The 27,796-nt window shown below is 44.2% G+C and overlaps 1 protein-coding gene across 1 annotated transcript; it reads right to left on the reverse strand.

Moving 5' to 3' along the window:
* Positions 1-473: 473 nt before the first annotated feature.
* LOC104252126 (prosaposin) lies at positions 474-26,107 on the reverse strand. Its single transcript, XM_059821307.1, has 17 exons — positions 26,065-26,107; positions 14,936-15,069; positions 13,837-13,911; positions 12,999-13,124; positions 12,540-12,734; positions 11,450-11,593; positions 10,855-10,911; positions 9,701-9,709; positions 8,514-8,576; positions 7,930-8,043; positions 6,873-6,968; positions 6,490-6,676; positions 6,199-6,350; positions 5,993-6,034; positions 4,089-4,169; positions 3,397-3,504; positions 474-2,818 (listed from the first exon to the last, which is right to left on the reverse strand). Exons 1-17 carry the CDS (start codon positions 26,105-26,107, stop codon positions 2,783-2,785), a joined length of 1,662 nt encoding a protein of 553 aa, XP_059677290.1. The 3' UTR covers positions 474-2,782.
* Positions 26,108-27,796: the final 1,689 nt, after the last annotated feature.

Here is a 27,796-nt window from a genome sequence, read left to right on the forward strand (position 1 = left end):
AAAGGCAGCCAAATAGTTTGCTTAAAGCATTTAAAAGACATTTGTTTTATTCAAAATAAAGCAAGGAACGAAGACAAAAGGAAGGCCACGTTAAACGCAGAAGTCAGCACTGAAGCCTGCTATCAAGCAGCTTCAGCAGGAACTCCCTCCAGCCTGCGCAAGGCAGAGAAATTGCAACACGGCACTGTTGCCTCACATCAGGCATTGCATCTGTCCAGGGAAGAGAGCGGCGGTGGCAATCCTTGGCAAGCCTCTTCAACCTGCACCTGAGCTCAATATAACAAAAGCTTGATGGGACACACATGTTGCAAGGCGACAGCAACTCAATGGGAACCTGAATCCTGCCATTCAGCCCCAGATTCCCAGTGACAATTTGGGACATGCCTTCCTTCTCCTGGCTCCGCGGCAAAGGGGAAGCTGACAAGATCCTTTGGCAACTAGTGCACACCAAGGAAACGAAACGCACAAGCCTACCGGTTTACGGAAGTTTTTATTGTTCATTAAGGAAGCTTTTGTGCAAAAATCAAGACAACGTTCTTTAGAAAGCAACTGCACGTGTCCCCCCAGCATAACTCAAGCGGGTCAGGTGCCACAGTCCACAGGAAGGGAGAAAACTAAAGAGACTCCCAGCGCTAGCACAGGACTTCCCCCACTTCACCTCGCCCCACAGGTTGCCAGCATGAATCCTTCACTACTAAAAACCCAAGAAAATTAAAACCTGCCAGAGCAAGCGTCAATCCGTCCCCACCCCCCTCCAAAAAAAATTCACATTAAGAGAACACCATCCAGTTTAAAAGATCAAACACCATACTACACGCCGTGGTGTAACACAACCTGTACCTCCAGGGCAGCGATGCTGAAGAGAGCTTATTTCCTATCTGGCATATCTACCCCAACTAGGATACACTGCTGGAACCACTGTGCGAGGCTGCCAAGACAGAAAGCTGCAGGTATTTTACATCTTTAGGGGAAATTAGTTTTCTTTTTTAAAGCCATGAGCACCTGAGCGTTCTGTACAAATGCAAAGAGGAAAGACAAACTGGTATTGCTATCTGCCAACGCTGCCCAGACATTTAGTATGTACACGTAGTAACAAAAAAGCTGCAGGTGAGTGTTTTTCCATTCAACTGCATGAAAATTAGTTTGCTTGGTGCTAAAGCGTTGTTACTGGAGCTCCCACCTCACCCAAGACACCACAGGAACAGTAGCAGTTGCCGGCACCTTTCTGAACAGGACTGGAATTTTCAAAGCTCCACCTCTGCCCAGCTCCTCCTTCCCAAAGGTCTCCTCAGAGAGCTACTTTGGTGCTTCTATTTTTGGGGGTTAACTTGATCAGAATTACGCACTCAGTGCCAGCAGGGGATACAAGGTCCGTCTCAAGCAACATAAGCATGATTCGCATTCTCAAGGCCCCTACACCTCAAGGGCCTGACTTGTTTCCAGGGTAGCAGCCTGCCTTGAAAGGCTTTTGTTCTGAAGTTCGGGCCGTTTCAGTGGGATGCTTTCTGCTGCAGAGGTGTGAAAGGCAGGTTGTCAGGTATGCCAGCAGAGCTGCCAAATACCTACCACAAGTCCTCTTACCATCTGCCATCTCCGCTTCCTACTCAGACACACTTTCCAACAGAAATGGGAAATCTGGAAAGAAATTTAGATTTCAAACTACTCAGAAGGGTGAGTGTCAGTGAGAATGGGTGGTAGCAATGGAAACTGCCCACAAGCCTCATAGCGCCTCTGAAGTTTCAGAAGACTGAAACACGCTATGAAAGAAAAACAGATCAAGGACCAAAATGGCAGTTTACAATAAAAACCATTTTTCCATGCGTTCTGCCCTCTACACTGAACTCACGTTGACATACGCACAGCCCCTGCTGACTTTTTCCCCTCTCCATCTTCTACCAACCCGGCTCACTCCACCTCCTTGGCACCCGGCTGGCTGCATGTAGGAAGCTGCAAGACTAAGCAGAATTGAGCAACTAGGACAAGAAAAAAAAAAAGGAGCCACTTCTTAAGTATGTCAGCATGCTTCAAAAGACTGAAATCCCACTGTACAGGGCTTGACAGCAGAACACTCATGCTTAGACCAAGTAGTCCAAAATAAAAAGGACATGATCAAAGGTTGAGGGAGGGTTTCCTTAGCTACGATAACACCACGAGCTGCAGGTGTGGTCACTCAAATGCAAAAGCGTGGTCATTCAAACACATCTTTTTTTTTTAGGTACCTGTTACTTTTAAAGTTAGCTGGGCACACAAAGTCCCCTCCCCTGCATCTCTATAGCTTTCAAAATTCCAGCCGAAGGGATTCCCGGATTCAACATTATCCCCTACAGTTCCATAGAAAATTATTATTCCAGCCAGGTGTTAAAAATGCAAAGCATGTAATCTTCCCAATGCTGACCACAGAAAGACATTTGAAAGGTTTAGTCACTATCTTGTTCTTTTTTTAAATTAAAAGATAATAGTCTTGTCTCATTTCACCTTCTCTGCCATTCTTCCCAAGCACCTAAAAAACACTTCAGCCTACCATTTAAAAATCTACAACACACTGACTATTTTTAGGAGCATAATGAGTTAAACTGTACAATCAGAAATATCTTTGTTAAGTCAACAATGAAGATCTGATCCTTCAACAGCAGCACTGCTACAGAAGAGTTACAACAAAGGAACTTGAAGGTCAAATTGTTAATGAGGCAGAGAGGAGCGACATTTGAGATACAGCTCTCCGCCAACCTCGGCCCACATTTTTAAGAGCCATGGCAAGCTTTCAGAACTGGAAATTCTTCTTCTAGTTCCACACATGACGTTTGCAGTGATCAACAGCCTAAAGGGAAAGAAATACTGTATATTAGTGCAAAAAAAGCCTGTTTGCAAACAGGTGTGCATCTACACATACAAATCAGCACCTTATTCTGAACCGAGATCTTGGGAACAAATCTGTTTTTCCTAAAATAAGTGATTCCAGAGAGGACAGCCTTGTCCCCACCCAGAAGCTTCAGGAAAGAATGCTGACGACCCTTAGCCATTAAGGCCTGGCAAAGAAAGGATCAGCCCACAGCAATACCGGAAGCCAATTTTTAGAGCCTGATGACAGGTCATGACAATGGTCTGTTGGCTGCAGGAACACAGACTAAATACAAAGCTCACACTGTACCTTACTATAGATTCTGAAATGCTAGCAGAGGAGTGGGGGATAGGAACGAAGGGGAGAGGAAACAGTCTGCTTTAAGAAAACTCAGGGCTATGAAAGACCCTCTAATCAGACTCAACCACGTCTAGCTAGTACCCTTTCGCTAGTGGAATTCAGCCACTTGGAAGTGTGGTATAGGAGCCAGAAAGATAGTTTATAAGGAGCTATCTAAGACCAACAGGAAACGCGAGGCAGAATCCTGCTTTACATACGTTGCACTGAGCAGCAGTCTCCATGTTCTTACACCAGTAACCTGGACCCCAGACACAAGCATCATCCCCCAGGAGAGGCTGTTTAGCTGATCCACAGACTCCAAGTTTCTGTGAAGAGAACAGCGGCAGAGTCAGCATCTTTCTATTTGCAGCAAGAGATCTCAACTCCAGCCTTACGTCTGAGCTTCCACCTGACCGAGCATAGGAACAACACTGAGGTAGCTTCAGGAGCTCCCACAATACCATGCTCAACTGGTTAAGTGCAATCACACTTGCAGTTGAACGAGTAGACATGAAGCAGTAATCTGACATGAGGAAGAATTATGTTACCACAACCACTTCTTCATATTAAGTTTTGAGAAACAGAGCTTCTAGAAAGGGAGCTTTCTCAAGAAATGTCATTTAACTTCCTCTCATCACATTCAGGGCACACTACACCTTGTTACTGAACCTCAACGGTGGATTATCACTGGCACCTCTTTTCTTCTATCCTTCCTTGCACAAGGCTGGCAGTCAGACAGTTGTCCATTCAGTAAGCCCAAGGCGTTGCACAACTGCACTTGCTCCAAGCATTCAGTGTGCTGATATTTATTCCAGCAGAGTTTCTGCATGCTAGGCACTGAAAGGCCTACACAAGAGTAGGCAGGACTGTATTGGAGCCTGTACTCAATAGAACTAAACGCAATACTCACAGTGCAAACAAAAGTGGGATCCATCATCTCTGCCAACAGTTGCACAACCACGGGTTCATACTGTTCCACAAACTGAACACACTGTAACAAAACACATGTTGAGAGATTCTCCTGTTAAAGCCTTAGAAAGAAGAGGAAGATACAGTCTTCAGCAGGCTTGCCTGTACACTACCTCCAAACACCCCAATAATACACTCCAAACTGATAAACCAGAGGCTTGAGCTCTGCAGATCGAAAAGGGTTCAGCATCACACTAATCACACAATTAGATAATTTTTTGTTAGCTCATACCTGCCTGCAGCTGTCTGCAGACAGGTTATGATGAGACAGGGGTCAAAAGGAAAAGAACCACGCAGGACAGGCCCTGGGAAAAGAACCACGCAGGACAGGCCCTGGGAAAAGAACCACGCAGGACAGGCCCTGGGAAAAGAACCACGCAGGACAGGCCCTGGGAAAAGAACCACGCAGGACAGGCCCTGGGAAAAGAACCACGCAGGACAGGCCCTGGGAAAAGAACCACGCAGGACAGGCCCTGGGAAAAGAACCACGCAGGACAGGCCCTGGGAAAAGAACCACGCAGGACAGGCCCTGGGAAAAGAACCACGCAGGACAGGCCCTGGGAAAAGAACCACGCAGGACAGGCCCTGGGAAAAGAACCACGCAGGACAGGCCCTGGGAAAAGAACCACGCAGGACAGGCCCTGGGAAAAGAACCACGCAGGACAGGCCCTGGGAAAAGAACCACGCAGGACAGGCCCTGGGAAAAGAACCACGCAGGACAGGCTCTGATTTGCAAAGCTTAGTCTCTAAGCGGAGACCACTGCTGCCTCAAGAGGAAAGCACACTGAACAAGCTGGAGACAAACATCCTGAACAGGATGGCAGCAATGCAGTAATGCCTCTTAAGCACTTTTAGCCCCAGTAGTTACTATTCATTTCAGAGCAGGCAGCAGCACAAACACTTCCCGTTGATAACAGTCAGCCCTCTAGTGGAAAGGCCATCTCCAAAGCACCAAAAGATGTTGGCCTTCTCAGCGTTGACTAACAGCACCAATTAATAAGCGAACCACAGCTATTAAACAGCCTCAGACCAGTTAGCAGGAATAGCTGTTTCATAGCTGCTTTAAGCCTGTATATTGTATGCCTCGTAAACTTATAAGCAGTTACCACGTGCTGACACTCAGCAGCTGCCTAATAAGATTTCCAGGTAAATCTTGATAGCAGTGGCCTAACAGGTGTTGCTTTTTGCTGTCTCACTGGAATTATGCCAGCCTACTTCCAATTACTTTGTTAATCCCCTGAACAGGATCAGTGTTGAGGAAAAAAACCAACCACCTTCAGCTGTTCCCACCCACTGTTCTCAGAGGATATCCAGGCAAACCTTTATTGACTGCAAATTAGTCCAACAATCCAGCCAGTCAATTCAGGCCCTTAAAAGTCTCCATCTATTCAAAGGACTGCCAACCCCCAAGGACAGGGAGTGCAACAACCTAATCCCCCTGCACCCCAAACTCCTTCCAGCCTCTAGCAGAGGGAGAGATTCCTTCAACTCTCACCTGCATTACAATGACTACTCAAAAACCACCATGCTAGTTTTTTTGACTACTCTGCAAGATGTGTCGTCCTTCTGTTCATCTCTATCTGCCTTGTTCTGACTGGAAGGCAGGCTACCACACAGCAAGGCCACTGTGTGGTCATTTCACTGCTTCAGATCAAGCCTGCTCCCTCTTTTTTGCTCTACTGCACATGAGAAGCTGCTACACTTTGGTGCTAACTAGTAAAGGGAAAAACCTAGGAAGGATCAGGTTGCAGGACACAAGCCAGTCCCAGCTGCACCTGTGGACAGTTTGTCTCCAGCCAGAGACCAAGGCAGTCAGCCAAACACAGAGACCTCTACTATGAGTACCTGGACATTTATAGCAGAAGTAGAGACACTTGAGAGATGGACCTAAAATTAGCATGTAGATAGAGTATCAGGTGAAACACTCAGAAAATGAGCTAAGCATAATCGTCACTGTAGGATCTACGTAAACCCAACAAATCAGCAAGGACAGTTCCCAACCATCAAGATGACTGTTGCTTTTTAGCCTGCCGCCTGCACAAGCGCTTTACCTGATCACTGACAGACTCTGGCAGGAAGTGACAGACTTTTTCCAGTAAAGCCTCAATTTCAGCTGTTGTGGCATTCTTCTCTAGCTCTTTGTCTGCATAAGCTACCACCATCTTACAGATATCACAGAAGCCACCTGCAGGTTTCACTAAAACTGAGAAGAAAAAAAGAAGTCAGTGCTTAGGTAGTTCCCCCAAATAGAAGAAAGGAGGCAGCATCAGCAAAGTACAAAAGAGATATAATCATAGGTGAACTAGCTCATTTTGCAACACCACCAACTCCTCATTACCAACCTGGCTGCTGTGGAGGCTTGTTGGCTGCACAGCATTTCAGCATAACACACACAGCTTCAGGATTCGTTGCCTCCAAGAGCATGTCAATCAAAGCCTGGCCGTAGACATCTATGAAGTCCTTACACTGGTCTTTGACACTTGCTGGGAACAGGTAGCAGATGACCTCCATTTCATGTACAATCTCCTCCTGAAGCAGAATGAAGGATGCACGGCAAATGAGGAACAGAAATCTGACTAAATTCGTAAGTAGATGTTTTCTTACTCTGTCCCACCCAGGATGGAAAGCTTGCTCTCATGAAAACAGGCAATAAAATTAACTTTCCTTCCACTTCCAGTACAGCCCCATTTTAGCCAAACCCTAGGAAGAGGTACCACTTCCACACCTCTGTCTTGTTGCTCTCCAAGAGGCCAGTCACTTCTTTCACCATGGTCTCGCATATCTCACACAAGGAAAAGGTTTTCTCTTGAACTGAGGCTTTCTGAGTACACAGAAGAAACATACAAAACAATAAATCAGCACTTGACTACATTTGACAGGGACAATTGGTAAAAGATCAGTCTAACAGCATTCCCGTTCAGGTGCAGCACACTAATTGATTTTACCTAGCTGGTCAGCTTGATCTGAATTCAAAAGGTCATGTAGAACCCAAAACCAACCTCAAAGGTCAGTAAAAAGCCTTTCTGAACGAACAGTCATTTTGTATGACTAATTAAGACTACAACCCCCAGGCTGTATAAGGAGGGGAGTTGAATTTAGTAGACATGAAGAAATAAGCAGCCCCACAGTGACTGGAGTTAAGGGAAATGTGAAGTGTTTTTAAAAATACATTGAGGACAAAATTTACTAGAATTGAGAGCACCCTCCTGTTTGCAAAAGAAACCTAGAAATTGAGGGACTGGAGGGAAATTGTTCAGAGCCTGTTAATCAGAAGTTAAGTGTCCTCAAGAGACTTCTTCCAGAAAACCTCAGCCCATGTCTCACCCAAAGGCCACGAGAAGCTAAGGTGCTTCTCCAAACTCAGAGCTTCAGCATTCTGACTCTGATCACTCATCTGAACATGCAGAGTACTGTCCCATTTTTAAAAGGGAGCGAAGCATAACTCTAAATGTAGAACAAAACTCAAATTCAACAATTTGCCCACTAACATTCGAGGTGTCATTTATAACGGCTGCTATACTCTGCTGCTGGAACAAGAGTTCCCATTTCAATCCTGAAGTATTACCTTATAGCTTCGGTTTAGCATAGGCTCTGCTATTCTAACAAATGAGTCAGCTTTCCCACTTCACAGATCAGCATCAAAAACAAGAGGCCAGGAATTTATATGCAGGGAGACTTGGATCATTCTATGCATAAAAGCTCATATTTTTCTGTCTCACCTATTTCATGACACTAAAGCAAAAAGGAAGGCAAAGCTGTTGAGTACAGAAAGTCCACCTTACCTCCACAATTTCCATTTTCACTTCATGAACCACTTGAGCTGGCACCAGAGTCTGAAGGGGAACAGATTTCACAGAAGGACAGAACCCAACCATGGCACAAATGTCCTTTGGTTGCTGGAAAGAGATGTATAAGCAATTTTTAAGAGTTTAAAAGACTCTGCCCTTTCTATGGAGCCTGTAGGCAGGCACAGAGAAAAAAGTTTAAAGGGCTCCAACACAACTAGAAGTTTCTTGACTACTTCTACTTCAAGTATTACCAAAGCATTTAATATGGTTATAGGCAGGACAACTACCAGATGAAATTTAGCAGTTCCTTTAAAAGAGAAAGAGGTTAGGCCACATCCATTTAAAAACCCCATTTACCATGAGCTAATACATTATGCAAGCCCTTCAAAGGAGTTGACTTAAGAGCTACCAACACCAAAACAGGGCACCAGCATCACATTAGACCTGCATCCACGAAGCTGCTCCCCTGAAAGCTTTAAGTAATCAGAGAAGAGGCTAATTATCCTGATTCCAGAGATCACCCAAAAGCTGAAAGAAATGCCTAGAAGAAAGGACTCCTTTTCTCATCCACAAACTACCTTCTTTAAAGCATCCAGTAACATCACATTTTGCAAACAGATTCCCACATTACTGAACACAGCCTATAAGAAACAAGAGTTAACCATGTTAAAACCTAAGTCTAACACTTTTTAAAATTATCTGCAGTAACTGCATTTCAAGTGTTCTTTTCACAGCAAGAGGGAAAACAGCAAACAGAAACAAAGCCTTTAAAAAGGCTTTCTAAGTCTTTCCCAGAGGTTTCAGAAACATGCATTGCTAAATGTAGAAATAAATGCTGGACATGAGGCAAACTGCTCTAAGGAGGCCACATTATACCCACACAAAGTGAGAAAGGCTGTACAGAGTAATACACAAAACTTTTAATTTTCCCACCTAAAGTCTACTTCAGCTGAAAAAAGTTAGCTTTGGTCCTATGGGTAATTAGAAGATCATACCCCACCCTGTCACCAGGGCATCAAGCTTCTTACAGCAGAGGCTTATGCAACAGTTAATACATCATGCCAAAACCTCATGCACAGGCAAAAGCAGTATCTCAAAGATACAGTGCTGCTTCAGACTACTGCAGGCAGTACCTTTAAGTCAAGCCCTTTGGTTCATGCATTGTAAGAAGCATTTCCAGATATTAATGTTACAGCAACACTCACATACACACACATGTTCTCTCACAGAGAAATGACAGACACAAGGTCTCCCAGGACTGGTTAAATCAAAAGCCCAAATAGCTCTAGGAAGCAGGAGCCTAAAGGCCTCCCCCATCTTCTTTTTAATTCATATACTCCAAACACCCACATCATTGTCCTAGATTTAAAGATTAAACAAGAAAAGACCCAGGGACAGCCTCACTCAAGCACTTTTGAGCCCAGACTTCAAACCAGAAGCTGACAGGAGCCACCAGCATGCTTTTTCTACATCTATCCTTCTTGTACGGAAGTGAGCATATTTTCTGCTCCACTGGCCAAAGCATAACCAAGCTGAAATCTTAGTAGCACAAACTGGTATCTGGAGCTGGAAGTAGGTCTGATCCACTGGAGGAAGTCTATAGTCTTTCTCTGTTTTAATCACATAAATATCCCTTGTATCTGTCAACACAGAGTACAATCACACCATGTACACAGCTAATAGAGCAAGAAGTGAACTACAAGCCCTTTAAGAGCAAGAAGTGAACTACAAGCAGGCTATCACCACAGGCAAGTTGCTCACCTACCTGATCCTTCTGTTGACAGGGGAGATTGGAGACAGAGGAAGAAAGGAGAAATTAAAGATAACAGTTAAGAGAAAAAAAATGTCAAGCACTTGGAACTGCATATACTCTTTCCATGAAGATGATGGAATATGACACGGTCCCCACCCCAAAGATCCTCAGCATTGCTATAGCAACTCACATTTAATTGCACAATGCTAACCAGCATTATTCATTTGAAGTTATTAAAGCATCCTGGGCAAGACTACCTCCAAAGAGTTTGAACAACACTCAGCCAGATGCAAGGTGTGGTCATATTCCAATTTCAGGTATTAACACCACACTGCATTGCAATGTTTAAAATAAGAAACTAACTGTTGTTGGAGCAAAGATTTGCTTCTCCACCCAAATGCTTAAGAAGCAGTATGAGCTTCTAACTAGGCTTTAACAACTGGAAACAAAAAAAGGCCACTGTGTTGCCAAATTCAGGTTCAAGTCAGCCACATACTCTAAATTCACCTATAATTTGTTATGTTACTTGTCGCATCCAAGCACTGCATTCTCTAAGGAAAGACTCACCCATTTATTTTAAAAGGCTTTGAGGTCTCTGGATAAAGAGGTGCTATGGAGGTGGTCAGAGGTAAAATATATTGTACGTTGCTGCAGAAGACCAGAGCTGGTGCAGTACCACTTACTTTCCATGGCTCCTATCGAGAGCCCAGAGAGCAGGAGTCTTGAGACAGTGATTCCAGAAGGACATTTAGTCTTGTTTCAAATAGACACATTATCTCTAACACTCAAACCAATTTTGCAATACTGTGACAAAGACCAACTCTAATATGCTTAACACAGTATTTGGTGGGGAGGGGGAAAGCGGTGTTAAGTACAGGACTGAGATAAAAGAATATAAAGGAACATATGTAATGCAACTTCTGTGTTTCAAAGGATTAAGAGTGCCTTCTGCACTGCTCAAGTAGTTGTAAAAGGAAAGTGCTAAAGAAAGCATTCCGAGACTGACGTTACTATCCAATTAAATGCCAAGTTCAAAGTGTTAACACCAAGACTTACAGAAGCAAGGGCTCTCCACAGACTTTTACTGCAGTGTTTCCTGTTTACATGTTAGCTACACAAAGCAGAAAAATGAACTGAAAGCAAATACTATATTCTGCTGATCTTACCATGTGCATCATCATTTGGATAGCCAAGTCAGAATATTCGGAGATATAGCTCTTGCACTGCAGGAAGTGGGAAGAGAAAGTCTTGTAAATATCCAACCACTTTAGCTGTAGAATTAACCTAGAATTTTTTAATACATCTCAAAGTATTAATTTACCTACTCTACTTAATAACTATCTTGTTGTCTTTCAGAGCTTGTCCCAGATATAAGATGGCATTTCAGGTTACACAATCATTGCACACATAGCTGCTTATCTGATGAGTTCTTCTCCTCTCAGAGCAAAAGCACTCCCCCTCATGGACAGGACCACATTACCCTGCCAGATCATTTTTATGAAAAAGGCCTTTAAGGGCTAGCAGCAATCTTGAGTCTTTTTCCTCCTCCCCACTACCACAGACACCCCACCCCCAACTTTCTTGACCAGAAAGTTCATTATTTTAGTGTTGAGCTGTTATTGTTATACTGTGTAACACATCCTACATGTTACAGTCGTCTTTGTTTTATTAAATAGAAATTGCATTGAGAGGATTAAGACACTGAACACACTATTTTGTTTGCATACAGGAACAGATTTTTAAACAAAAAAGATAGCTTACCATATCAGACATTCCAGGTCCCAAGCGGTCACACTCTTCCTTGGCATGAGCAACCAAAGACTTTACAAAAGATGAGTTTGTCCTCACAGCTTCCTGAACATCAGTAACCAGCTGAATGCAATCTTGGCATACATCCCCACTTCCCTGGCCAAAGAGTGAAAGGAAACTTAAGTTGACATATCTTCACATAGCATGTTTTAGAAGCTTCCATTACTACCAAGTTTTAAAAGCTATTTTAAACTATATACAAACCTTAATAAATACTCTACAGAATACTTAAAAGCCTGAGCTAATACGACCAGACAAGCTACTGCTGGTATGCACACCAGCCACTAGATGGAGATTAGGCACCTAATTGGCTCTGAAACCCAAGGTAACTGTTAAGATACCCAATCTTCAAAATCTCTTGGTTTTGTTACAGACCACAGTGGGAAGGTTTCTAAGTTTGGCATAGATCTTACCTGCTCCACCCACAACAGCTTGTTCTCCACCCACCCAACTGTTTAACTCCCATATCTAGGCTTGCTATCAAGGCTCAGCCTCTACTCACAAGTTCATTGTCTCATCTACTCCCCTTTATCAACTATTTGTTCTTTTCTGATCCAGTCTATCACCTCTGGATTCAGAAACGAATGCTTCCCCTGAAGGGCACAGCTAGCAGATTACTCAGAATGTAGGAGAATTCTTCTTCCTTTGAACACTGGTGCCAAATTTGCCCTCAGAAGAAATTGTTTCCAGTAAGACCTGCTTGACTACTACAGTCCTGGATGGGAACAGCCCAGCACAAGACTTGACTTTATAGACTGTGGTTGTTAATCCAAGATTACACATACAGTCCACAGAGGCTGCAGCTATCATCTTACTTAGCTTTAAACCCACAGATTAAGGAAAAAAGGTAGTTGTCCGTATGCAGCAGCACAAAATTCCATAGGAGACAGTCACCCAGGTGAAGCACATCAGCTTAATCTGTGCCCAGTTCAACAATCCCTTACCAAAAATCATCAATAAGTTCTTAAGTAAAGAAGTGCTGAAGCTCTGGAGGAAAAAACACGCACTTCTCTTGCACGCTGGAATAGCACTACACCCTTACCTTAGACTTCTGCTTGGGTTTGTCCTGAGGGTAAAGGAGAAGAGGCACATTAGCCATGAATGGGGATGCCAGTTCAGAGAAGTCCAGCTCTGGTATCTTATTGGACTGGAGTTGTTTCTGAAGTTTCATTGTTGCAAGGTGCTTCTGAAGGGACTGGCACAGTGAGAGGGCACTACAAACAACTTCAGGTTTATCCTAGGGGAGACAAGATACATACATAAAGCTCTAGACTGATGGCACTTTTAGTTCAGTGTAGAGAGTCATTCAGCTGAAACATGGTAGAAAGGGAAAATGTTTCACAGCAAGGAAGCAGTCTTCAAATTTACACCATTGATTGCAACACCAGTGATCCATACAGGATTGAAGGATCATATGCACAATCTTATGTAGAAGAGAAATTCAGGAATCACCAGGAGCATGACTTTTAATTCCAACAGTTGCAAACTGTTATCTACTTACTAGCTCTTCTTTGATCATATCCATGATAACTGGTAGGTAGGAATCCACAATTTCTTTGCACTCAGAGACCAGGCCTTGGTCAGGAAGAAACTCACATGTCTTTTCCAAGTAAGAGCGGATTTCATCCTATAAAAGATGAGATGGGCTATAGACTATCAAAAATATCTCTCTCTCAAATGCTCTTTCCATTCCCAAAATGCACACCACAAAGCCTAAAAAAAGCCCCTTGGACTCAGGTAGGTCCAGGCAGTTGGCAAGCAAAACTAGAATGAGGTTTTACATTATAGGTCTCTTTTCCCCAGTCCTGAACCTTCAATGAGACCCTGCCAAAGGTGAAAACATGAAATACTGCTTGCAAGGCCTGCACAACACACTCTTACCAGCACAGAACATTTACATTTAAGAAGAGGAAGTGAAATTATGGACTAGTGGGACAGTGATTTATTTATACAAAGTACTCCCAGGTTCACAAAAGAAAACAGGAAGAATTGCCCACAGCCAAAATAAAGTCCACTTTTTGTAATCATTCACTTCGAGAGACTGCGGCATCCCACCTTTTAAGATCAATGACCCTCTGGCACAAGAACGATTTTTATTAAACATCTACAGTCACTCAGGGATGTGTTAGAGCATGAGAGGCTCTAGAATTTGCTAATCTCTAAACCAGAAGAGACTGTTTAAAAGCCTTCTCCTAGGTACTCTGGCCCCTTTCAACATTTGCTGCTTAGGTTAGGAAAACATCACGCAAACTACTCTTCCGCCCCCTCACCTTTCGATCTCATTAAAGCAATGAGATCGAATAGTGCCTTGAGGCAAGGAGAAGGGGAGCTCCACTTACCTCAGTGCCATTATCCTTCAAAACCTTGCCAGCCACTGTCACAAGTTCCTTACACAAGTCACAGGGGATACTGTTCTGGAGAGAGAAGTAGAGAGTTACTCTAAGACAGAATTAAGTGCCCATAAATGCAGTGTGCAAGTAACAAACAGAAGAACGAGCATTACATTTGAAATTGAAGTTAAGGAAGAAATACTGGCTGAAGCCGGGGTGGGAAGAGGTGTTTTTAAATAAAAAGTGAGGCTATTCCAAGCATGTCCAGCTCCAGTTTCTTCATTAAATCAACATGGTATGAACAAACAGGCATGCTACCACTTGCTCATTTCACCTAGTCCCACCTCCCTTGAAGTATAAAGTATATTGCCCTGAGAAGCCTTCTCCTGAACCTCTTTTACCTTACTCTTCAAAGAGTTCACACTTACTAGAAATCTAAGAACTTTTCAGGCAGCTTCACTCATTTTAGTTGTGCTCTGCCATTCTGACATTCCTCCCTTCCCCTATTTTTCCACAAACTGAAACATATCTCGGCACAGATATAGCCAAGGTGGACTGAATGCATCTGTAAGTAAAATGCCTTCTCCCCCTAGAAAATTGTGAAACAATACCACAAACTACAGCTACATCTAGTAAAGCCACACTAAATGTAACATCTGTACCATTATTTACTGTCATAGCTTATATAATTTATAGCATATGCTGCGTCTTTTGTGGAACATTAGCTTACAAGAAAGACCTAAAGAAGCATACAGCTTTTTTTGTAATAAGCCTATCAGGCTGGCATTGCTCAAGTTAAGAATAAGAAAAGGATCTATGAATTAGGAGTCGTTTTAATGGAGAGGAATGAGTCCAAAATCCACTAGCTCCATTCCACACATTGCTCGGTGATTGTGCAACAGGTCACAGGAGAAGTCAGCAGACAAGTTGTGCAAGGCAAAGAAATGGAAAGCCACCTTTATCTAGCACCCAAATTAAGGCATAGTAACCAAGGCACAGTCAGATGTAGCACTTAACTCTGATCAGAGACTTGAAAAATTTTCATCAGCATATGGAAACCAGCTACCTCAACTACAGGTAGGAAGAAGTCTCAGTAGTTGATACTTACTACAGCAGGCTTGTTCCAGACGTTCTGCTGGCAGTGTTTCACCGCTCCGCACTGCGACGCTGTCCGAACATTCTGACACCATACCTCTGGACCCTTCACACAGTCCTTCTGCCACAAAACAGGGCTTGCCACAGCTACCAAAGAAAGAATCGTTCTTTCACAGTTGCACATTTGAATGATTTCCGCTCCCAAGTAAGCAGGTTAATGCTGTATGGTATAACCACAACCCTTCCATTCAGCCATTTAGGTTTACTGACATTTTTAAGCACATTTCAATTCAGCAATTTCTACCTGAAACATAAGAATGACTCCCAAATACAGATTACACAGCCAAAGAACTCCAGAAAAATCAACACAGTTGAACTTCCCCCCCTATTGAGGTACCTGAGCCTGAGAACCTCAGCAGTCCACTGCTCCATCGCCCACCTTTTAAAAAAAGAAAAAAGGCAAGACCAAAACCCCCACTTTGCTTAGCACAAAAGAACTACCAGATGACTCAAAACAGAGGAAATGTTCATTGCAGAAATCCACACTTCAGACAGCTGATTCCTAAAGCTACAACCCCCCTGTTCTCCTGTCCTGCTGTATTGCAGTCACTTCAACTCTGAACCATCAGCCACATCTAGCTTGTAATTGCTGTGTGCATTCCTTCTCCCAGGTCAACCACCCTCTTCTCGTACAGCAACTGTGAGAGCTAGCAAACTAATTGGATTAGAAGCCACAACAACGCACACATTACATGGAGGACTTAAGAGGCAGGTGCGGACCGAAACACTGATCATAAACAGAAAGTTTCAAGGAAGTCAAAGCAAAAGAGAGATGGAAAACAATGTGAAACATGTTCCATCAAATAGTTTTTAAACCCATTAAATCTATTTAGACTTCGTTTCCTCTCAGTCAGTTCTTCAACTGTGGACAGAAAAATTTGTGGGTGGAAAAAAATAATAAAAAAAGAGTGTAAGTCCTTGTCTGGACATTACCTCCCACCCCAGGTGGAATTGTCTTGCAACCTGTAAAGTTTTGAAGTAAAATACAGAATACCATTTCTGGACAGCCTTCCTAAAGAAGTGTAAAAGATCGGCCCTGTTAGTAATAGGACAAGTTAATCAACCACGCCTTCTAGCTGACTTTCCAAGCATTTTTGGTTTTGTTTGGGGTTTTTTTTATTGCGCTGTCTGGACTGGACACCCAACTTCTCTGAGTTTTCTAAAACCATCCTGTCTGTCGATAGGCTCAGTTTCTTCAGCAGTCAATCTCCTATCAAGAAACAACTCCCAAAAACCTACAGCAGACAGGCTCCAAGGAAATTTGCCGTGGTCTAAGCCTACAAGGCACTGCTGTCAAAGTTTTAGGAAAAAAAAAAAATGCCCATTCAAACCTATCAGCTGTATAGGTGTTGTTTAGGAGCCATTATCTTCACATCAATGTTGTTTACACATCACAAAATGCTGCAACATTACATTGTCAGCCAAGAAGCAGGAATTAAGCTGCTTGATTCCTACAAAGCTTCTAGTACTGTTATGATAGATGAACGATCACTTTTCCATTTCTCACATCTCAGTTCTAAGCAAATAGATGCTCAATTTAACAGCTGAATTACCAACGCGTCTACTAGGTACATAGCCACTACACATCAGAGCCAGACAAACACTGCTTTATAGGTGGCATTCTGCAGCCTTCTCAGCTGTTGATTTATAAAGCCTGTTCACACTGGATTTCAGAGGAATGACCCATTTATTTTAAGAAAAATGTGCTCTGCATACTTAATCTCCAACACAAGAGCACAAAGTTTACCACCCTCTCTCCCAGCAAAAAGCCTAGATTGCGTGTTATTCTTCAGCAAGACAGCACGCTAGGATTGCTCATAAGACCATAGGAATAAGGCTTCAAACCTTCTAATAATGTATGGTTAGCAAAATATTTACAGACAGCCTATTCTAAATTACAGCATTATTGATCTGGAAGCACTAGGAATAGCTAACTTTCAAAGTCAGACCGGTCAGCCAAATAACTGTCAGCTCTGGCAGGATGATAATAACTAAGTATACACTTGGTTGAAAGAAAGAGTTATTCTTCTCTTTCAGATATTGGTATTGAACAATGGTAGGAAGGCTCTGCAAGGCAGAGTCAAAGTCTGGCTAAAGTCAAGCAAGACCCTGACTTTAAAACAGTGGAATTATGGGCTTCCAACTATTTACAAGTATAGCTTTTAACCTATGCCTTTAGTTCTGTACATCAAAAGAAAATTACTACCCCTCCCCTGTTTGAAACATACTGTAAAACTACAAAACTAAACTACAACAGTGCAATAGTTATTCCAAGCAGTTTCTCAAACTCTTGACCTAAGAAGCCATCTAAAACCCAGACTGAGGAATTCATGCCATAACCTGCACTGGTTTGATCTAGCTCTTAATGAACTTTCAGGTTTTGTTTGGCATTTTGCTTAAAGATCCTGCCACTGTATGACTTTTCATATCCATACCCAGTTTTGGGCAGAATGTCTAACAGCTAGTCTCATTCCTTCTTCATCGTAGCCTCTGACCTGGTCATTATAAGTGCAGGACAGAAGAAATACTGTGCTTCAGCTTTATGCTTACTTATCAGCTTTTTTGGCTGTATGTCTTTGCTAAAAAATTCCCTGCTGTATGGCTTCTGTATCAAACAGATGCTCACAGAGAGTCAACTGACTTGCCAGGACACAGCAAGGGGTATCGGCAGGGCAGCAGGGTTTTGTCAGGTTACAACACTGAGACAGAAGAAAAACGAAGAGCAAGGCAGTAGTTTGAGACCTTTTGAGGCAAGCAGAGTGCACGTTGCAGGTAATTCTGTTCAGAAGGAAAAAACAAAAAAAAAGTCTTAAAATTAGATTGATTTTTGACAGTACGTTAAGTACTTGATGCCTCTGCTTCCCTGCATCACATGTCTCACCAGTTTGGAAGGAGAAAAGAGCAGTTTCTCAGAAGAGGCGCACACGGCCATGTTCTGTTCAGATTCTGCTCAGAGCGCTGCCACTGGGCACACAGTCACTTTGGATTTGAGAATAAGGACACTAACGTTTATCTGCAATCCTCTACAGGAGACCAAAGACAAAATCTCAGAAGAGCTTGAGACCAGCAGGGACAGTGAAGAATGAGAAGCATCAAATGGTTCATAAGCCAGTGAACACTGAAAACTAGTTTTACGATGCAGGTAAGCACCCCAAACACCTTCCCACTGGTATTATTTAAAGTCCTCACTCCTGCACAACACCAGAGCAAGATGAAATGCCGACATACCTACATAACTTTTCCATCAAAAAAGGCAACAGATTCAGGAAACCTGAATCAGCTCTGCCATGAGGATGAACACTCACCTACAGAAAACAGAAAATGAAGGCACAGCAGTGTCCTTTCAGCTACAAAGGACACTGGGCAAGTCCTTTCTTTCTGAGAAGACAACTCTACATTTGATGCTTTCAGTTCAGATCTTTCTGGTCAAATGGTGACTAGGCAAATTTGTTACGGCCACACATCACTGGGCACATTTTAGAAAGCAGGTACAGAACAAAGATGATGCACACTAAGCATGGCTTCTTTTCTTCCATCTTCCACAGTGACTTTAAATATAGTGAAGTTTGTAGTAGTTTATTCTGCATTATGCTGAAATATTTTTATTACGTAACTCAACATCTAATATGAAAGGATGTACCTTCATTGGAACAGTACCCACCCTCTCCTTTCTGAATGTCCTGGGGAAAAACAAAAACAAAACTAAAAAACTCTGCATTAATTCAGATCTTGCAAATTCGGAAAAGAAGAGCCTGAAATCCTTTAGTGAACCCACTTTTTCTTTTAGTTTGTTCTCCTACCTAAATTTTGAGACAGCATTTTGCCTCATATATTAACTTATGCTACAACAAAAGTACACCAGTGAAGTGTGTTAAGACCTTGTGCTGTTTCACAGCAGAATGAACCATTCTGAGTCTTAACAGTTATCTTGCCTGTTCCCTCAAAATAGCCTCTGCTGCAAGAAGAGTGACACCTTAATGTGGTATTTCACATCCCCAGCACAGCAGCAAGCCAAGAGAAAACAAAGCACTGTCAGTTACCTCACACAGCTCTTAATGCTCGCTGGATAAACCCAATGGGATTACCTTCTTAGTCATCTCCGGCATCCCTTTATTTTATATATTGTTCCTTATCTAAGGTCACCCCTTTTTAAATAGATTTCTCCCTTCTCTATAGATTAGGCCTCAACAGTCACACGTCATGCCCACCCAAACCTGCCCCCCTTCCCCAAAGTTCTTGCAACCCACTATTTTTAGAGCACCAAACAAGTTCATCTGTGAAGGCCAGGGTGTTTCTTTACTTATCCTCTTCACTAGTTCCTGCCTTCTTGGACTGCTTCAGAGATGTGGTTTCTTCAATTTTAGAAGGAATGGTCTTTGCTCCACCAAGCTTTTCCTAAACTAAGCAGTGGAAGAAAATAGAGGAGGAAGGAGAAGGGGGGTAGAAACGCAATCCATGTATAAAGCGTACATCTTTCAGATGTGAAAGACTTCAGCTTTCGGGCTTCTAGCCAAGCTCACAGGCACCCTAGGATCCTTGCATACACTTGCAGCTTCTCAAAACAAAGACAAAAAAAAAAAAAGAGAGACTCATACCCACTCTGACCAATCTGATGCTTGTGTCTGACAGACAAGAGAAGTCATCTCCCAGAACAAGCTTTGCCTCAGAAACACAGCCTGACGCCCAACAACATAATCAAAATAATCCACAAGCTGAAGGGTAACAGCAGAAAATGAAGGAGGAACCTTTTCTTTGAGGCCCAGGTCAGCAACCTAACACTACCAGAACACCAGTAACGCAGTCCTGACAAGTGACAGCTACTGCATATTGCATGGGGCCCTGCCACGGAATTCACACAAATTCCAGTTTAAGGGCTGCAAAGACAGAGGGAAACATGCAACATGCTCCCACAGCAGTACCATCCTACGTACTTCAGCAACAGTGCATTACTCAAGGGCACTTCTTCAAAGTAGCAAGTGCCAACTATCATGTCCTTCCTTGACACTAGGCATCTGGAATGGAAAAGCTAACATACAGTCAGGAGTTAGAGAAGTAAAGGTGACAGCCCTCTCAGACAACACCACCTTTTCTACTTGCAAAGCTTACAGAGCCACGCATACGAAAGCATAGTTCAGTTCTTCACTCCTCTTCAGGAAACAGGAATCTAGAATGAAGCTTATAATGGCTGGATTACCATTCTGCAAGGACAGCTACTGGAAAATTTTTAGGTAATTACCCTTCCTGAGAATAACCTTCCCTTCCCTCAAGCATTTGTTTTTCTTCTTCCAGGGAGAGCCAGCCTGAATTTCTGCCTGAGATTCTTGGAAAAACATCCTAAGCAATCCCCTCCAAAGCTGTACTGCATCTACTAATGACACTTTCGTGATTGTGCTTAAAAGCTAACACCTTATATAAGCTTCTATGAAGAGGGATTCCATATGGGCCTGACCAGATTCCCTAAAGAGACAGAGGATAAACCAGAAAACTATTGCCTAGAACACAAAGAAATTCAGCTTGAAGACTCAAGCCTCCTCCAAACCAAGCTGCTAGGAAAACCTCGGTGTGAGCCGCACTTTTACAGATAAATTAACCTGCAGTTGGCAAGAAAAGGAAAGAGCTGAGTTGCTGTTCACTTTAATGGGTTGAAGTCAAATGTGGAAGATAAATTGGGGTGCTGTCAACTCTTATGCTTTTATGACAGTCTAATTTGTCCCAAGTATATTAACATATTCCTCAGGAAGGATGCTCTTTCCCAGGCTGTCCCACTTGGCAATGTCGAAAAAAAAAAAAAAAAGACCATTCATTACCTCCCAGAAATGCCCATAGACCAAGTGAATGCATCAGTCTCTGCCATTCTGTGCTCAGTTAGTTACTGACTTTTTCCCATTTCTTTAGGGAACTGCAAAAGCAATGTGTGTTCTAAGTTCAAGAAGTCAAGAGGGATCAACTTCTCTTTGACAAATCTTACAAAGCATCAACACGTCAAGGAGTGACCTCAACCTGAAGTTATCTGAAGGACTCAGTACTCCACAGCCACTCTGGTCAGTTAGGGAGTTTAAGTAATATTTCAGCAGTTGTAACCACATCCCATGCTAGTAACTCATGCCAAAGGTCTACTGTGCCTTTGGATTAATGAGGCAGTAAAATGACCACAGCAGTAGAGAGATTACAGGCAATCTGCAGAAGAAACACGCAAGATCCGGCTAGCTTTTACAGGTATTCCAGATGTCAGTTAAAAATCAGAGTCTTCCTGTCCTGTATCTACTGATCAATTATCAAGCCTGAAACATTTGTAACTAGTGCAATTCACAAGAAATGAGGTTTAAATTATTGCCATGATTGGGCTCTTCCTCAAAGTGGGGAGCACGTTCCAATTGTGATACACTACCTCTGCTGTAAAACATTGTTCTTACCTCAGACGCTCTCTTGCTTCCTTCACCAGAAGACGAGCACGGTAAGAGAAGCAGTTTGCGTATATACAAGCCATCACAACAAAGTTAAAGATAGCAGAGAACAGGATGAGCCGAGACACTAAAATCAGCTCTACTGTCCCAGTAAGTTCTCCCAATTGCTATAAAGGTTGCAAGAGAACCATAATTTCCACACTGACCAGAGGTTGCTACCAGGTTGCCAAGCAAGCCCCGACTTCTGCCTGAGATTCTTCTGTGACAGAATCTAGAAGAGATGTTGGATGTTCAAGTGCATCTGGCAGTCTTCAGGAGTAAGCGGTCCCATACAGTATGTTAAGATATTCCCAAGAAGTTATGAGAAGCATTTTTCCCTGAAGCAGATCCCTGTAGAACTATTCCCAAATGTTTTGAACATACTTCTCATTCATCCCATTTCCTTCTGGTTTTGTTTTGGGTTGAGTTTTTGTTGGGTTGGTTTGGGGTTTTTTTTGTTTTTGGGGTTGGGTGTGGTTTGTTTTTTTTTGGGGGGGGGGCGCGCACAGAAGGGGGCAGATTTTGTGCAAGTCTCTGCAGAAATTCCGTATTTAACATCATTTCACCAAGCCAATATATTCACACCACAAAGCGTGGAAAAGTCTGATAGTTACGCAGAGAGCCATGTCTGTAAGAGAAAACAAAATGCCTGGCCACAGGTTCCACCACAGCCCCAGCAAAGCACAGGTGAAGTCCAGAGGCATCTAAAAACTTCAGAAAACAGAAGTTCAAGACACCGCCATGAAGAAACAGAAGGGAAGTCTCAGGAGCAATGCTCTTTCACACTGCTGCCAGAGAAGTGCTTTAATGCAGAACGAATGGCAGACATGGAAAACAACTCAACAGGAAGCTCCCTTAGGGAAAGGGAAGACATCAGACCCCCACAGCTGAGCAGAGAAAGTATGCCAGAGGGATGAAAATGGACACGTTAAAGAGCAGCTTCAGGGAGGACAGCAGTTAGCGATGGGAGAGCCTGGAAAAGGCAAACTGTGGTGCACAAGGTGAAAGAATAACCTACCCAGCAGTACAGCGATGAAGCAGTTGATAGCAGGAAAGAAGAAAGTGTTAACCCCTAAGCTGTGCATACTAACAGCTTGCATCCCAACGTGAACATTGCCAAAGGATTTTAAACTGTTATGTCTGGAAAAAACAAGCCTTGAAATCTTATTGCAAGATTCATTTGGTCAGCATCTCCGAGAAAATCTCTCTATATACAGACTTTTACAGAAGTAGAGAACAAAGTTTAAAAACTAGTCAGGGTAAACAGTGTAAACGTGAGACTCCTCACTTCAAGAGGAAGAAAAGTACTGATATCTGAAATTAAACATTGCTCTGTGACCAAATACACAGACAAACATTGCCTCAAAATATATGCACACACTTCAAAGACCACAGAAGTACCCCTTTTAACTTGAAATAGGAACTCCGATATCTTAATAGCAGCAAATTAATTGCATAAAAAAGCTGCTACATAAAGGAAAAAAAAATTAAACTGAAAATGGATCACAAGTAAATCCTCAAAGAAAAAACAAACACAAACCCTTTCCTTGTCATGCAGTTCTAAGGCGTTGCCCCAAACCTGCTTTGAAGAATCAGATCCACATGAGACATTGAAACAAAAACCCACTGGCAGCCAGCAGTAACCAGTCCTGCTTCCCCCACAGATACACAGTAAAAATCTTCCTGCACGTGATACTGTAAAACCGTCCCTGAAACAGTGGAGTCCAACCTTCCAGAGTCCCAACTGACATCATCGTCATCTGATGGAGACACGTTCAGTTTTGCCGACCAGCTCCCACTCTCTTGTTCCACCCTCTAAATCATCTTGGTTTTCAGACATTCCCAGAACTGCTTCTTTGTGGAACGCTGAACAGCACAAACCAAGACTGTAAAAAGACTTCAGAAGCTCTGCAGATGCAACCACACATTTCGCCGAGCGCAACCATGACCAGGCAGAACAGCTCACGCAGCTCCTCCAGACACAACCAAGAACAACTCTTTCTATTTACACCTCTCCTGCAAACAGGAGGAGGTTGTGCAAGGGCAGGTTTACACAAGCCACATGACTGGTGCACTATTAAAGCACCGCTTCGTTACGTGACAGTCGTAAGGTGCCTCATACCCACCGCACTCCCTGTTACTCCTCTAAGAAAACACAGAATTTAAAAATTTTTTTTAGATAAAAGACACCTTCTGCTGTTTGCCTAATTTGATCTACAGTAGTGAGCTGCACCAGCCTAGCTTTTTTGTCAGAAACCACATTCCCAACCAGAACAAGCCTGCAAACTACAGAACATAGTCTGAGTTCAATTATCTGGTTTTTCCACATCCTCCAGAAAATTCAAGTCAGACTAACTCAGCCTTCAACTTTCCTGTCCCTAGATCCTCTAGCAAACACTGGTCAGAGTAATTATACATTAGTTTGAAATCTTGGAAGGAAGGAAGACTGAGTCTACTATTTTTTGGGGCGGTGAAGTAATTGCATCCTCAAACTTCTTACCTTCCGCTCCCAGCTTAACTTTTATTTTACTAGGAGGGGAAAAAAAATAATAATACTACTTTCAGCTCAAGAGAAACTGACTTGTGTTTTAACTATGCACCCAGCCTTCCTTCTTTCCTGGTCTCACAGACAAGCAATGATCAAAGTGCGTATCAGCAATCCAGAGATCCCGAGTCCAGTACAGCCTGCTTTAATTCCTTCATGTCTCCCTTAAAAGGAAGATGCACAGTAGCCCTGTAAGTAGGTCAACCAAAAACCCTCATGGCCTACCAGCCACGCTGTAAGCCAGCCAAGTAACTCCATTAGGATACGCCAAGGGTGGCTAAATTTTGATAGAGCTAATTAGTGAGCTTAGTAGACAAAAACGGTGTTTCTGGTTGTCACAGCAAAACCTTCAGAAAAATCTGCACGATACTATCACAGGTGAGTCAATTAGTATTCATAACAGAACCATGGTGAAAAAAGATAGGTGTTTATTTGTGTTAAAACAATGACTTTCTAAAGAAAAACAGGCCCAGCAAGTCTTCTGCTATGCTCAGTTGCATACGCATGCCTTTAACAGGTAGGCCAAGCTAACTCTCATTGCTGAACTGGTTTCTCATTACAATTTCCCTAAATAAGCTAATGGGAAACCTGGTGGATACTTCAAGGCAAATCCTTTTCACTTTTAAAGCACTAGAAACTACAATGATTTTAGTGATTCGGAAACAGTCCCGACAGAAAGATAATTGATGGCAGCTAATCCAGTGCAGAGCAGACACAGAAGTCATATTATTAAAGCAGATAAACATGCAGAGTGAAAGCTGACATTTGCTTTCTTGTTTCCAGCCTGAAAAGTTTGAGATTCTCCATTAAATTGTCCACATATCAGTATATTAAAAGTCCACTTAAGTACAAGACTAGTGTACAATCGTGCAAGATCTCAGAGGCTTAACTTACTGTAGGCTGCCAGCTGGTTATTCCTATGGCTTTTAAACAGCTAGTCAGGCTTTTTTTTTTAGTTGACTTGTGAAATGTTGCAGGTTAAACTCGTAAGCAAGTAAGCTCTATGTTTAAAATTGTCTTATTTAAAGGAAAACTCTCTGAAAAAGTTGTATGCATCACTGTATTAGACCTCCAGCGTTGGGGTTTGTAGCCATGCCATACCACAACCTGAAGGTGTATTACCCCTCCAGTCAGTCTATCAATCATTTCTGTAGCTCTCACCAGCTTCTGCAAAGCACAAAATACAAGCATTGACTTTTCTAACCTCTAGTCCTAACATTAAGGGCAGAATACCAGTTATACCCCTCACCACCACCACTTTCACCTCAGCAACAACAGGTAACAAGGCAGCAAGCAGCAACATTAGTGGAATTTTCCACGTGGAGCAGGAGACCCTAATGAAATAAGGCTTGCTAAAGCACGCCACAGAAGAGGCTACCCCTTGCCATCTGAAAGAGGATTAACACCCCTCTATCCCTGGAGTGCCAAAGATAAATAGAGCTGCTGGCAGAAAAAGTTTCTACCAATTGCTCTTATTTGGCTCTAGGAGGTGATATAGTTGCCCGATTAGTGTCAGATATGGATACCAACTGACCCGATGCTACTACCACAGTGCCACCAGGAAGGCATTTTCCTACCAGCAGTAGCAAAGGCGGGTTCCTCACGGGGATTTCCTCCTTCTTCCCGCGTTCACCTGATCGCTGCTCTTGGGTGATTGCCCCCCACCGCAAATATAGCTTCTCCACCACAGCCACCCCGAAGGCGCCCTTGAAATCCCCGCTCGCTCCGCCTCCCCCCCCGCCCCAGGCCCTGCTCCCCCGCCGGTACTGGCCGGACCGTTAGGCCCCGCACCGGGCTGCGCCACCGCCAGGGCCCCGGCTGGAGGCTCCCCCCGCCCGCCACCCTCCCTTATCGCTGCCTCCTCTCCCTGCGCTTTCGGCAGCCGGGCCCAGCAGCTCCTCCTGGGAGACGAGAAACAGCTTTAGGCCCGGCCTCGCAACCCCCCCGCCGCCTCCTTCTCCTCACAGCGCCGGCCGCCCTCAGCCCGCTCCCGCCCGGGCAGGCCCTGGGTGATGAAGGAACCCAGACCGCCGAGGCGAAGCGTGAGGGGGAAGCGGAGCAGGAGGCGGAGGCCGGGCCGGCGGGGCCGCTTACCGGCCGCCAGGAACCCCAGGAGGCAGAGAAGGCGCCGCGCCATCGTCCCCGCGCCCGTCTGCAATGCGGCGGCGGCGCTGCCCCCCCGCCCCTATATAAAGGCTGCGCCGGTCGCCATCGCGCATGCTCGCCCGCCGCACCGCCCCCCCCGCGCCCGGCTGCTGCGCATGCGCGGGGAGGGGGCAAGCTCCTCATTCCCCCCCTCCCGTGCACCGTCAACAGTCGCCGCGGCCTCGAAATGGCGGCGGTGGGTGCCCGCTCCTCCCCGGGCGTGCCAAAAGCCGGAGTCGTGGTAGTCGTGCTCCTCTGGGTAGGGGGTGCGAGCCCCCGCCGCTTGAAACTGCCCCGCCTGGCCGGTGGAAAGGCCCCCACCGCAGAAAGCGGTTTGCGCAGCAGCGGCCCGGGGCCCTCCACAGGCAGCGCCCCCGGGGCGGTGGGGGCACCACAGGCAGGAGGGCCCCCGTGGGTCCCCCCGGGCTCGCTTTCAGCGGGTGGCATCTCATGGAGGTGCACACCAGCAAGGAGCAGATGTGCCATGGCAGAGCTTCCCACTCAGACTCCCCATCTTGTTGCCTGGGGTTAGGAGGTGGGGGGGATGCTTGTTTTTCTTCGCTGGGCCTGGCAGACTCGGGCTCCCTGTTGTTACTGGGCGGGTGGGTATCTGTGTGGTCCAAAGGAACAGTAATTAAAAGTACAATTAAGAAAGACAGCCTGAATTGGCTTGGTATCTCCCAGCCTCTTACTCCCGCCATGTCCCTTGCACCGATTCAGCTAACTGGAACAACAAACTAACCCAGAAAAAAATGCGGGATTTTCCTACTGGATCAACAAACCGAACCAGCTCAGCTGTGGGCCAGAGCTGGGTGATTGCAGGCAGAAGCCAGGCTCACCAGGACTGCAGAAGAGCTGCTAGACCAGCTCCCCTCTTCTTTTAAACCCACGTTTGGGGCTTTCTATTGCTGGAAGAAGTGTCACGATAAGCTAGGTGCTTCTGACAGCCTGGAGAGCTTTGCTTGGATATCCCCTGCAGCCTCACCATAACTCACAAAGACTCATCACATCTGAAGTGCTCATGATCTGTGAGGCTTATCCTGCCCATTTCGTGAGGCTCTTCAAGGTATTGCCCTTCATCTATTATGGTATTACCGTGTTATGTCCCTACCTACACATTCATTTTTCAAGGACCAGACTTGTTGATAACATACAAGGTTTACTTGCAGCTTAAGGGTTAGGAGGAAGTAGATCTGTTTCACTTTGCCAGTCTATACCAAACAGGGTAATGCACATTTCTCCTCTTCCTATGAAGATCTTAAAATTAAAAGCCAAGCTTAGAAGCCACTGTGGGAGGCTTCTTATCGCACTCTTTGCAAGACACAGCAGGAGAGCTCAATGCTCAGCACAGGGCCTTTGCCCCCTGCCAGTCAGCACAGCTTCATTCAGAGCCTCCCAAGCTTCTGCTATCCCCCCCATCAGGAGCCAGGGCTCTTAGGTAATTCCCAAACTGGAGCCAGATGCACCCAGACTGAATCAACCAGGCAGAAAGCCACCCCCAACAGCAATTTTGGCCAGACTAAACAAGCAACCTTTACTCTGGTGCTAAAGCCACCTTGCCTAGGCAGGGCTCAGCGTGCCTATCTTATCTCAAGAGTGTACAAAAAGTGTTGACGAGGCACCTTGACTTTCTAACAGTCAGCTACTAGCTTAGGAACACAAAAAACACAGCTTTGTGAAG

The sequence above is a fragment of the Gavia stellata genome, chromosome 9 (genome assembly GCF_030936135.1).
Source record: "Gavia stellata isolate bGavSte3 chromosome 9, bGavSte3.hap2, whole genome shotgun sequence".
Classification (NCBI taxonomy): domain Eukaryota; kingdom Metazoa; phylum Chordata; class Aves; order Gaviiformes; family Gaviidae; genus Gavia; species Gavia stellata.